At 36.9% G+C, this 12,414-nt stretch overlaps 1 protein-coding gene across 5 annotated transcripts; it reads left to right on the top strand.

Moving 5' to 3' along the window:
- Positions 1–2,185: 2,185 nt before the first annotated feature.
- LOC110712393 (cyclin-dependent kinase G-2-like) lies at positions 2,186–10,706 on the top strand. Of its 5 annotated transcripts, XR_002509577.1 has the most exons (9): positions 2,191–4,663; positions 5,130–5,265; positions 5,429–5,517; positions 5,707–5,818; positions 5,908–6,014; positions 6,116–6,294; positions 6,369–6,488; positions 6,681–6,752; positions 7,666–10,706. XR_002509577.1 is itself a non-coding variant. In XM_021890850.1 (7 exons), exons 2-7 carry the CDS (start codon positions 2,901–2,903, stop codon positions 6,213–6,215), a joined length of 2,307 nt encoding a protein of 768 aa, XP_021746542.1. In that variant the 5' UTR covers positions 2,191–2,597; positions 2,823–2,900; the 3' UTR covers positions 6,216–6,674. The 5 variants fall into 5 exon arrangements, 1 of the variants encoding a protein (XP_021746542.1); XR_002509575.1 differs by having other exon boundaries at positions 6,116–6,488; XR_002509576.1 differs by having other exon boundaries at positions 6,116–6,488; positions 7,624–10,706.
- The last annotated feature ends 1,708 nt before the right edge of the window (positions 10,707–12,414 follow it).

Raw genomic sequence — 12,414 nt, 5'->3', positions numbered from 1 at the left:
TGTTGCAGCAATATGCGCCAATTTGTTCCGAACCCACATATAGTTTAAGCTCGGCCTGTATGAGTAAAATGAGTTCCTCTATTATTAAAACTAGTTTCAGGTTTTGACCAAATAATAGACAGCATTACATACATTTGGACTGGAGGTTTTTTATGCATGTGTGCCATATTGCACTGTTTTGAGTACTCTTGGGGTGTATCATATATGCATTGATTTTGACATGTTAGTGCAAATTGGGGGAAGTTAGATTAAGATTTCGCTTCACTTGGACTTTTTAAAGATGGACAACTCAAACAAAGTTTGTTCCAGAGTACCATATTTATCAAGTGAAATCCTAATAAGTGGATTAGTTGTTCTTAGTCTTTTAGACTATCCATCGGTTGTGTCATTGGACAAATGCTAATCACGCGTTGGTGCCTGAATTCCCGAGGCTTGATCCAAGTCACAATAAGCTACGGAGTAATTACTAGAGGAAACAACACGCAATGACACTAACCATGTATCACAAACACATGCATTAGTAAGGTACAGAAGCATGGGAGATTGCCTCGTATAGGACTTGTTGTGCCACGACCTTGGGGAAACTGTTAGCACATGACATTTGGCTCCTTAAAAATGCTAATTTGGCTGTTTGATAAAGAGTTACTAGTATTCATTAAGCTTGTTGCTATATGCTTAATCCTCTAGTTTCTAAAAACTTGGAATTGGGCCTTTGTCCAAAAGCTACTAAAATTAGCTCCCTTTCTTGCAATTGTACTACAGAGTATATTCTAATAATACATAAAGCATTAAATGGTATGACTAGTTGGTTATATGCTTTGTTTGTAGACTTTTTGTACTAGTTGATGGAAGGTTGCATTAGCTGGTTTAGTTGGTTAATATAAATGCATAATATTGGTTTGTATTTGAGTCCAATAGTGGAACTTGAACATTGGTATGACTTATATGTTGTTACTTGTTAGATAGTCAGAGGAAAGAGATAGTGTGTGGATGTGTGAATATAGGAAGCTGGCTAGGGAACGTGTAAAGACAAGGGGAGAAAAGGGAGTGTTTGTCGCTATGTGAACTAGAAGCATGCTACTCATACTTGAGCATGATTAGGGTTCTAAAAGACTCTTGTTGAATTTCAAAACATGTAAAGGTTATAAGGCTTGTTTATAAATCTTGATCTTGCTAACAATATTTTTTTTAATATAATTTTATTTTAAATGCATCACATTTCTTTTTAACTAATAAATTCTCTTAGTCTTTATCATGTCACATGACTTTTTTTTTTTTTCCATTTTTTTTCGTCTCCTACCACCACAAAGACCCACCCCATTCAGTCAACAACCACCAACACCTAGTTGTCACTATGAACATCCATCCCATGCAACCACAAACAACACCCACCCCACCCCCACTAATGTCCACATAGTCAACCACCACCACCTGCCCTCCCTTTCCTTGAACCACCACTACATGCCTAAGAATATGAAAAAGAAAAGATTTTTTTGGTCCAATTTGATCATAAAAACATCAACCTTAAGTTTTAATAGTAAGAGAGAGAGAGAGAGCGATGACATGTGAGCCTCCAATTGTTACGGGGTGACTCCTTAATGAGGAGGGGTGTGCGATGACGACTTTATAGGGGAGAAGGAAGTAGCATTGACCCGATTTGATGAGGAAACAATCAAGGTTTTATTGAGGGTGATTTAGTTAGGTCAATAAGTTAATAACGTGTGATTTAATGTGTTAATAGAATTGGAATAAGAGTTTATTAATAAATTTACTCAAGAAAAGTTACTATAAAAGGAAACTTTTTTTTTGTTTGAGGAATAGGAAACTTTTTTGTTTGTTGTACATAATTTGTAACATTCATTTTTGACAATAATTACACAAAATAAGAAACAAAGGTATTATAATCTTAGGTAGGGAGTTTTGTCTTGACCAGACCTTAACTTTAACCCTTTTTTTTTTTTTTTTTTTTTTTTAATTTAGTATGTCAGGTGCTCAAAATACGGCTAATCGTGCAAGGTAAGCAATCCCCACCTCCAAATATCAACGTCCTCACTTGTAATAGTGTCAAAACCCGAAAAATAGTTAATAATATCAATACTTTAATATGAGTACGAGTACAATAGTTGAGATTATTATAGAAAACCCGCAAAATAAAACTTAAGAAAATAGAACGGTAGCAATAATTGGAGGATTCATCCATCGATCCATATTCCTGTTGAATAAGGTAAGGTTGGGTGGCAATTGGCAAAGCCAATCACACTTTCACCGAAGAAGCGTCGTCTCACACTTTGCGGTGACTTCCTTCGCTTTTCTTCTCCCCCAATTACCTCCTTCTCTCTCTACATCATTCTATCTTCCCCCCTTTTCTCTCTCCTCCTCCGGCAAACCCTTAATTTCTTCGTCACTCTTCCACTCTCTCTCTCTTCTTCGATTTCCGTATTTTGATGAATTTTTCCTAGGGTTTCTATTTCCTCAATTTCGATTTCTAGGGTTTTGTTTTTGTTAAACAGAAATTTCGCACTTTTTGGTATTCATTTGAATTCATTGCTCGACGAACGAGTTTTCAAGCTTCGGAGCTGGCGATTTTGCTGATAAAGGTCCGCCTTTGCTATTAATTGCTCCTTTTTTTTTGTGTTTCTTTGTTTTCTGTGTTAAGTTTCGATTTATTTTCTCAGATCTGTGTGAGTGCAAGTTGGTGTAAATTTTGATTTCTAGGGTTTTTGTTTTAGGAAGTTCAATTTGGTTATGTTCATCTAAAACACAAAAAAATTAAAAAAATTGTTTCTTTGTGTGTTCGCCTTTGAATTGCTGGTCGGCTGAAGGTATATAATTAGGGTTATTGAGGATTAGGGTGTAATTGAAATTGTTTTCCGAGTAAAGGGGTTTCTTTGCTTGAATTTATGGCTGCTGGAAGGAATGGGGGGTACCACGAAACTGAATATAAGGAACGCAGCTCGGATTATGATACCGCGAGGCGAGATATAGCTTATTCAAAAGGTGAATATGATAAAATTAGGAATGGTAATCAGGTTAGGGATCGGGAGATAATAAGGGGTAGAGACAGTAGAGCTAGGGTTAGACAGAGAGATATTAGGGAAAGGGACTTTGCTAACGGCGGTGATTATCGCTCGTCTTCGAGTAAAAGTGATTCAGGGGGAAGTGGGGTTGGTGGTGGTGGTGGAGGGGGAGGGGGAGGAGGGCCTAGGAGATGTGGGAATTCAGCGAGGATTACGGATCGTGAGCCTGGTGAATTGTCTAGTGAGGATGGGTCTGAGAGTGCTGTCGATTCAGAATCACGGTTTGGAAAGGATAATGAAGTGTCGAAGATGGATAATGGGGCTCATTCCTCTCCTCTGGCTACTAAGAAAAGAAAGTTTTCTCCTATTGTATGGGATAGAGATGACAAGGGTGCTACAGATGCATCAAGAAGTAGATCTGTATCCACTACTGCTTCCCTTCCTCCTCAGCCTGTTCGGAAATCATACCAGCAGTCTCCTGCCACGATGCGTGTAGAGAGTAAGGAGGTATCTCCTGTTAAAAGTGATGAACCGCATGAAGACGTTGAAGTTTCTCTTGTTGATCCCTCTGTGGAACAGGATCGTTTGTATGATGATAATGTATCTGAGTCTCCTGCAAATCATCGTTCTTCACCATATCAGGAGACACAGTGGGGGAATGGCAAAGGGGCTGAGCAGGTAGATGATGAGGATTACATTCCCACCAGGCACATATCAGCCTCTAGGTGGGCAGGTAATGCTAATTCTCCGGCCGATGAAGGTGAGATTTCAGATGATGACATAATGCGGAAAAAGAGGAAGAAGATGCCTTCCTCTGAGTATCTAGATACTAGGAAGAGCAGGAAGTCATCTAGTCCAGATGCTGGAGATGGTGCAAGAGAGGTTTCTGACGTAGCTAAGGGAAGATTATCAGATTCTGATGGAAGCATGCAAAGTAGACCTTCCACTGGAGATCGTGATCTTCAAAATAATAAAGATAGGGAGGATAATATTGAGGTAGATGATAGATACAATGACACTGACTCTAGCCTAAGCCCCATAAGAGCTGACTCCGATGATGAAGATTATTCTCGTGAAACACCTGAACCTCCAGTTGCTCCTAAAAGAACAGTGAATATGCTTCAGGGTTGTAGGAGTGTGGATGAGTTTGAAAGACTGAATAAGATAGACGAAGGAACTTATGGTGTAGTTTACAGAGCTAAAGATAAGAAGACTGGAGAAATTGTAGCTTTGAAAAAGGTAAAGATGGAGAAGGAAAGGGAGGGCTTTCCATTGACTTCTCTGAGGGAAATTAACATTCTTTTGTCACTGCACCACCCGTCCATTGTTGATGTCAAGGAAGTAGTTGTTGGAAGCAACCTTGATAGTATCTTTATGGTTATGGAATACATGGAGCATGATCTTAAAGCGCTTATGGAGACCATGAAACAGCCATTTAGTCAGAGTGAAGTTAAATGCCTCATGCTTCAGTTATTAGATGGTATAAAGTATCTTCATGATAATTGGGTCCTTCATCGTGATTTAAAGACATCAAATTTGCTTATGAACAACCAGGGTGAGTTGAAGATATGTGACTTTGGATTGGCTCGTCAATATGGGAGTCCATTGAAGCCATATACTCATTTGGTTGTCACACTTTGGTACAGGTGAGCAGCAAAATTCTAATTCTTGTATGTAAGACTGTTGATTCTTTTCCTTTTTATTTAATTATAGTGGAGAATCTCTTTTCTATGCTTGTTCTTTCTATATTGTTTTGGTGGACTTATCCTCTATATCCCTCTCTCTTCTACGATTTCAAATTTAGTAAACTATTATATTTCAAGAACATATATTATGGCTTATGCAGTAATGCTTCTCGGTTGTTCTGCTTCTGGATTCTTGTGTATGACTTACATACGAGTATCTCATTTTTTGTTATCTGGTAGCTGCTGTTCAGAGCATCGTTGCTTTTAGTTGTTACTCTGAGTTTCTGTCTAATTAACTTATGTGCTGTTTGATCATTCTCAGTTAGTAGTTTTGTAAAGTTTGTAAGGTTTAGATCTTCCATGGCCATTGATAATGTGCTTATGGTGGGGGTTAAAATCTCATTTGTTCCTCTCTTTTCGTTGGTAGGTCACCGGAGCTTCTGTTGGGTGCAAAGGAGTATTCAACAGCCATTGATATGTGGTCACTCGGTTGCATTATGGCTGAGCTCTTGTCAAAGGAGCCTCTTTTTAATGGAAAATCGGAATTCGATCAACTTGACAAGGTACATCCATTTGTTGAATGTATGTACTTCAGAATTTGGTCTTCTTTTGATTCAGATGAGTGTAGAATTAGTATAGCTAGGATGCCTAGGAAATAGGAATTACTGCTTTATTTTTCTTTTTGACACTTATCTAGTTATTGATATTCCTCTTTTCTATTGGCAGATATTCAGGATCCTTGGCACACCAAATGAGACAATCTGGCGTGGTTTTTCCAAGTTGCCTGGAGTGAAGGTCAATTTCGTGAAGCACCAGTAAGTTCTTCGTAAACTATCACTTAAGACGTGTTTACCTTTGCTTCAAGGTTTTCTTATTCTTTGCGCTCTTTTCCCAGGCTTCCAGCTTTGGGTGATTCTGGTCTGGCTATCTGGCCTCATTGGTACACTTTTAGTGACAAGGGCACATACTTTTGTAATGAATAACTATTCAACTGTCCTTTTCAGGTATAACCAGTTGCGCAAGAAATTTCCAGCCACGTCATTTACCGGATCTCCTGTCCTCTCTGATGCTGGATTTGATTTGTTGAACAGACTTTTAACTTATGATCCTGAAAAGGTATTTGTCATTATAGGAAGTAATAAAACATTACTCTCTTGCTTGGTGTGTCGTAACAATATCTGACTGCAATTCTCTATTGGCTGCAGCGTATCACAGCGGATGCTGCTCTAAACCATGAATGGTTTCATGAAGTTCCTCTTCCCAAGTCAAAGGAATTTATGCCTACGTTTCCTGCTCAACATGCGCAAGACAGGTATCATGATTTTTGGAATTGCATTTCTTCCCTTTTGCTCATTTATTGGCTGTTATTTTGGTGTTTTTCTATTTTTAATATCTATGTTATGGGACTGGCAGGCGAGTGCGCAGGGTTCTGAAGAGTCCTGATCCCTTGGAAGAGCAACGCAGGAAGGAATTGCAGCAAGCAGAATTGGGAACTGGCGGTTTGTTTGGGTAGTAACATAGGCCCTACTGTAGACCTGAGATTTTTATGCTCCATGATTTTTGCCAATGCCAACAAATGGGACATGCATGAGGTGAGGGAGATGGATTCAACACAACTTGCTAAAGAAAGGCTTGTCAGATTGTCATTCATGCTGTTTTTTAGCAGGCATGTTTGATGAAACGACTGGAGGGATATATTTTTTGCCTATGCCACAAGATCTGTAGCAGTCATGTTATCTTCCAGCTTTGGTGATAGGATGCATCACAGCAGTGCTTGCATCATAAGGTGTGGCATAATGGCTTTACTTTTTAGAAAGATGAGATTCAGCTGAATCATGTATATGTAAAGTAATTTGAATTTTTGATTTGGAACATTGTAAACATTTCTTTTAGATTTTGGTTTTAATGACCAAACTACTATGGATTTGTCACAAATTTCTTTTTCTGCATAATTTAATATTGGAATTGTGTTTGCAAGAGGTGGTTGGTGTAAAGCGGAGGGAACGTTCTTTGCTTTTCATTGACGAGCGTTTTACAAATTAGAAAAAAGGTAATGTGCTATCTAGTATATCTAAAATAGAGAAAAGGTGCTTGTGTGGATACTTCTTGCTAAAGCACATTTGTTTGTAAACGTGCATACTGGTGTACCTTATTTGGGGATTAATTCATCTGTATTTCTGGGGGTCTGGTCCTGTTCTCTTGTGTTGTGTGGACATATTTATTATGCAATTATGTTTGTGCTGTATGGCAGTGAATATTTCAGGGGAGCAATCATATGTATTTTGAGGGTGCCATGGGCCTTTTGTAACTCTGTAGTATGTTCTTATGTAAATTCTTTAGTCTGGATAAGCCATTTTCTGGCCCTGTACAAAGCTTAGCCGCCCCCCTTCACAGATGAATGAGAACTTGACACTTCTTTTTCAGCTCTGTAGTGGTTGATTTAGAAATTCATAGTGTTATTGTTTTGTTGGAATTATTGACTAAATTGTTATAAATTTTGAGGATAAAGAGCATATCAAATCTGCTGTAACTTGTCAACCGAAGCTGACCTAGTTCATGTCATGAATGAAATTCTAGCTGTAGGATAAATATATATATTGATCAGGCTCTTTCCTCCAATGCCAATGTTTGTTGGCATTTTGTTCCTTGAAAATGCAAGAAGTTGGTTCATGCGGTCCTTTGCAGCAGAAGTCAGTTTGTGTTCCAAAGTTTGGGATTTGTTTTGCATAAGTACTATATGTGATCAGAAGAGATTGCCTTGCAAGTTTCTTATTTGTCCAAGTGCCTGTATGCCTCAAATTGCCAAAGTTTCTTTTTACCTGTGCTGCTAATTTTCTTCTTTGTTTGTCTTTTGCTGTCAATTCTAGTGGAAGTCTTGATATGTTTTTCCATTAACTTGTTGCATAATAAATTCATGACAGCTCCTGAACTTTGATGACTTTTCTCTGCGAATGTCACTGCAGTACTAAAGCCAGCAGGTTGAGGAGGTAGAAATCCCAATTGTATTTTGGTTCATCACAAAATGTATAGCTCGAGACCATTTAGAGGTACCTTACAACTCTCATGTTTCCATTTATAATTTCTCTCTTGGGTAACTTTTGTTTAACATCTTTGGAGATAATATTTAAGAAGTATTAATTCTGCTAAGGTTATGAGATTTCTTGAGAAAATGCTAATTAATGTTCTGCCCTCCAACCTTATTACAAGAGGTTATTACCTAATCTTGTTAATATCAAGCTAGATCACACCTTACCAGAAAAATCAAGACTAGGCCTGACCAAATATTTTTACTTTTTTCTTACAAAAGGTCTTTTATTGCATATTTGTAAAAATTATGAAAATTAGATATTCAGAAAATGCACTTTGAGGAGTTTCTAACAAGACCTCACTTGAGATATTTTTCCTTTAATCTGGTGGCAAAGTACATTCAAAGGTCAGTCAGATTAGGAGATTAGACTAGACCAGATCAAGTCAAAATGATTCAGAAATGTACACCTTATTTCAGTTGTAGATACAAAGCCTAATTAGTTGCTAGTACTTTCGAGGACTATTGAAAAACTACTGTGAGTCAGTTGTCGCCTTAAGCATTAAAGCTAAATTCCTGTGTGAGATGTAGCCCTCCACTGTTAGCTGTATGTGGTTGATTTATGTGATATGGCACCTCACCTCTGTGTGAAATTTTTGTGTCTTGTTAATACCGACTTGATATTGGAATCTGGGCTGCTGTCCTTGTAAGTCTTCTTTGTTTAAATGTAGTAAGACAGCTCTGGTGAGTTGATATGAGGAGTCTTCTGTATACAACTATATATTGATGGTGCAAGTATGTACTGGTATTTATTAAACCATTGGTGGAGCTATTTTTGGACTAGGATTTGGAAGATTGTTACAGGTTATTTACATTATTTCAGTTGGTTAGTGGTATTTTTGTCCCCCATCTCCATGCTACTTTGCCCTTTCGGTGTATGTAGCATGGAAAGCCTTGAGAAATCTAAAGGGAGATACTATTCTACAGAGAAATAAAAACCAATACAAGTCAAAGACCCCCTGATCCAAATTACTTATCTGAAATTGCCTAGCTCACAATGAGTTTTCTGTGTTTGCTAAGATGTATAAACCCTAGACTTGTCTACTTGCTTTTATTTCAACTCAATGGAGTTGGGTGTATTTTATTTGGTCTGCATTTGTCATTGTCCATTTATATTCTGTTTCATCCAGGATTGTTCTTCAGTTATAGTGTCATTAACTGTGAAGCAGTATGGTTATATAGGAACCCTGTGATGGACAACAGGGTTCTTTTATTAGATATGATGGCTATGTTTCGTTTTCTTTATAATTAGCCATGTTAGAAGGGTGTGTAATATTAGATGGGATACCGGTAGTAGTTCAGAACTCGATTATATTGGTACGTTTCGGTATAGTATCTTAGACTTAGCGGAGATTAGTATGCTATAATAATTGCCCGACTGCCCGTCCTCTCTCTCAAAAAATAAAATAAAATTTAATAAAAATATATAAGAACCCTGCCACTGTTTCTCTTCGCCCAGCATTAATTAGTGGATTGTGCTATGGTATCCTTTGGCTTAGTTGGTCAATGTAAGTCTTCTATCCATCTCTGATAGTGAGAAGGTGAAAATGTGACCTGTGATTCCTCTGTTCTTTGGTTGCTGCATAATTGCATGGGCTATGCTGTCTTGCTTCATGAGTTCAGCAAATAAAATATCTAGCAAAGTTATGTTTGTGATTTTGTTATCGTTTCACACTTTCACCTGCTTGTTTATTTATAAATCATCCTTACATCTATTCACAATGCTTAAATTGGTCGGTGGGTTATTTCCCTCCTCATATGTGATAATTTTCTACTGGCTGGCTTTCGTTATTGTGCGGTTTGTTTCTTCTCAATAGGTATCTTATCTGTGAGTTTTTACTGGTATGGATCGTCATTCTTTATCTGATGTAATCTTTATACCATTTTGTTTATTGTTTTTGTTTGTTGCTATGGTTGTACAATTTTTTCAATATTTTTTATGAACTATACGGAAAGGGTGTTTTTGTTTGTTGTTTGCTCCTCAATGCTTGGCTGTGTTGTTAAGCTTATCATATACACAAGGGTAAATTCCCTGGTGTCTATTGATATTCATTGTGTTTTTTTTTGCTAGATTAAATATTATTCGTTGAAAATAGTAGTGCTTTATGATCTGGGTACTTAGCAGTTATATGCTACAGACCATGGTGGAACATATAGAAAGGGTAATAAACCACCATGCATCATCAGCTGAATTGTTTTTTGTTAAGCAATATCAACTATGTCTAGTTATTGTTTTCATTCCAGAATGTAATTTTTTTAGTCGGTTTGAAGAGGTTTTAGTTGAAGTGAGCCAAGGGATGGGTTCTTGGTGCCTTGATTTTGTTTTCATGTGAAGCTTTCGTGTGCTGTTAATTTGTTATGGTATTGATTTTTTTTTTTTAATCGTCGGATTTTATGGTGGCTTGTTTGTGTAATTTGGTTGCCACACTCCTTGCACAATTGGTTTAAGAGCCCAGGTTCATTAGATATTTTCTGTAAAAATAAATGATGGAAGACGGGCAGGTGACGATCAAATGGCAAGGATTTCAAATTGTGCGTCATAGATTAAGGCCTACATCAGTGAAGTGGGGAACAAATTATTTGGCAAGGATTTCAATTTGTGTCAACAGGAAGTGTATTTTACACTTGAGTCGATTTTCATCATTCGCACGCTCTCATCGGAGAGTGAAAGTATGCTTTACATGTCTAGTTTTCTCGTTAACCGAATATATCAGAATTCTAATGTCAATGCAGACTTGATGATCTTGCGAAACTACCTGGAAGACTAGGAAAATTACCCTTGTTGGATGTACTAGAAGCATTTAGAGAAGGATGTTAATTGGTGTGTCAGAATCATGAAGTGTCATAGATTGAATGGAAATTGCATGAATGTGATCGATTGTACATTTAAGTGAAGTTTAAGCGTTTAAGTTTTCTCAACATTTTAGCTGAGGTGTTACATGCGTAATTATTGTATTACTGATCATGCAATTATTATTTAAATGTGCGAAATTGAAAAGATGAAATCGCATGAGAGAGCATTTGAAAGGAAAATAGAGAAACTGTAGAAGAGAGCCAAGATAAGTTCTCAGTTCCTATTATTCACCAATTCTATATATACGTAGTATATATATATAATGCATATGTAATTAGTTATCAACAATTTTATCATTGATTTATTAGTACTTGGGTAAAAAAAAAATACTACGAAGTACGAGTATAATACTTCAAAATAGTTAAACAATGATTGTCCATGCTAGTACATGTTATCACTAATTTAATTTTTACATAAAATAATATTCATTAGTTTACAATTTCACACATTGTTATCACTAATTTAATTTTTACATAAAATGATATTCATTAGTTTTTGGTATTATTTTTCATACTCCGCGTAAGATCCATGAAATGAAGGATAAATCTATCGTGAATCCATTGGGCCAATAGGTTAAATTAATATAAGCCAAATAACTAGAAATGTACAAATTGGAAATTATTAGTTCAATTCAGAAGACGATGAGTCGATAACTATGGCATGTTATTTGCATTTGCTGTAATCCCTGATCCGCGCTGCAAGTTACCTGTTCTTAGAGAATTCCTGATATCCTATTCAAGTTTGAGAGATTTTACAAAGATTATGATACATCGATACCAACAGCCAGCAACACTACAAGCACATCATTTCGAAATTACTTTGCTGTGAGTTCTGCTTCTGTTATTTATTTTTTTGATTCTTTCTGTTAGTCTTCCACCGAGGTAATTGCATACACATGCTATTATTAACATGTTTAGCTTAGTTGATTGACTTGATTCGACCTTGTATAGAAAAATTTAGCTGCATTTTGTACTTATACTTTCATCAATTATTTTCCTAGAATTTTGATGATCAAGTAGTTACAACTTCTTTCACTTTGAAGTCAAAGTTGGGTGTTACTTAGAGGATGCTAAACTAGAGCGCACAGCAAAGCTTGACATTTTGCAATATTGGAAAGAAAATGAGCATCGATATGGGAAACACTCTCATCTTGCCATGGATATTTTGACTGTGCCCATCACAACTGTTGCTTCGGAATCAACATTTAGCATAGGAGGTTGGATTTTGTATAAGTGGAGAAGTGCTTACCTTCCAGAAAATGTCGAGGCATTGATTACAATTTTAGATCTAGGAGGGTACAACATAGAAAACGCAAAACCTAGGGGAAACTATGTAGAAACACCTTTTTTTTTTTTAAAGTGTAAAGTTAACAATTTTATTTCAAGGGAAAATCGGGTCACTTTTATAGTTCGGATCGTGTCGAAACCCATGATTTCGGGATTTGGTTGTCGTTGGATCGGATTTTTTCGGATAGGTTTAATATTGGATTGGACCATTTTCGGATTGTTCAAATTCGGACCATCCCTTTTCGGATCCAGATCGGACCACGGATCAGGGTATTTCGGATTCGGACCAACTTTGCCAAGTCTAAGTGAGAGTAAGGGTAGGTGTGGGTGGGTCCCAATGCATTTTATAGACGGAAACGCGTAAAAATAAAAGTGTCATAGGTATTTTGAAACATCCAAAAATTGAAAGTATAGTAGATAATTTGAAACGGAGTTAATTTTGGCATGTTATGAAAGGAGTATCAGGATTGTGAAAATTTACATTTTA

Source organism: Chenopodium quinoa, unplaced genomic scaffold (assembly GCF_001683475.1).
Source record: "Chenopodium quinoa cultivar QQ74 unplaced genomic scaffold, ASM168347v1, whole genome shotgun sequence".
NCBI lineage: Eukaryota > Viridiplantae > Streptophyta > Magnoliopsida > Caryophyllales > Amaranthaceae > Chenopodium > Chenopodium quinoa.
The sequence above is the reverse complement of the archived record's forward strand: the minus strand, read 5'-3'. Positions and strand labels throughout refer to the sequence as shown.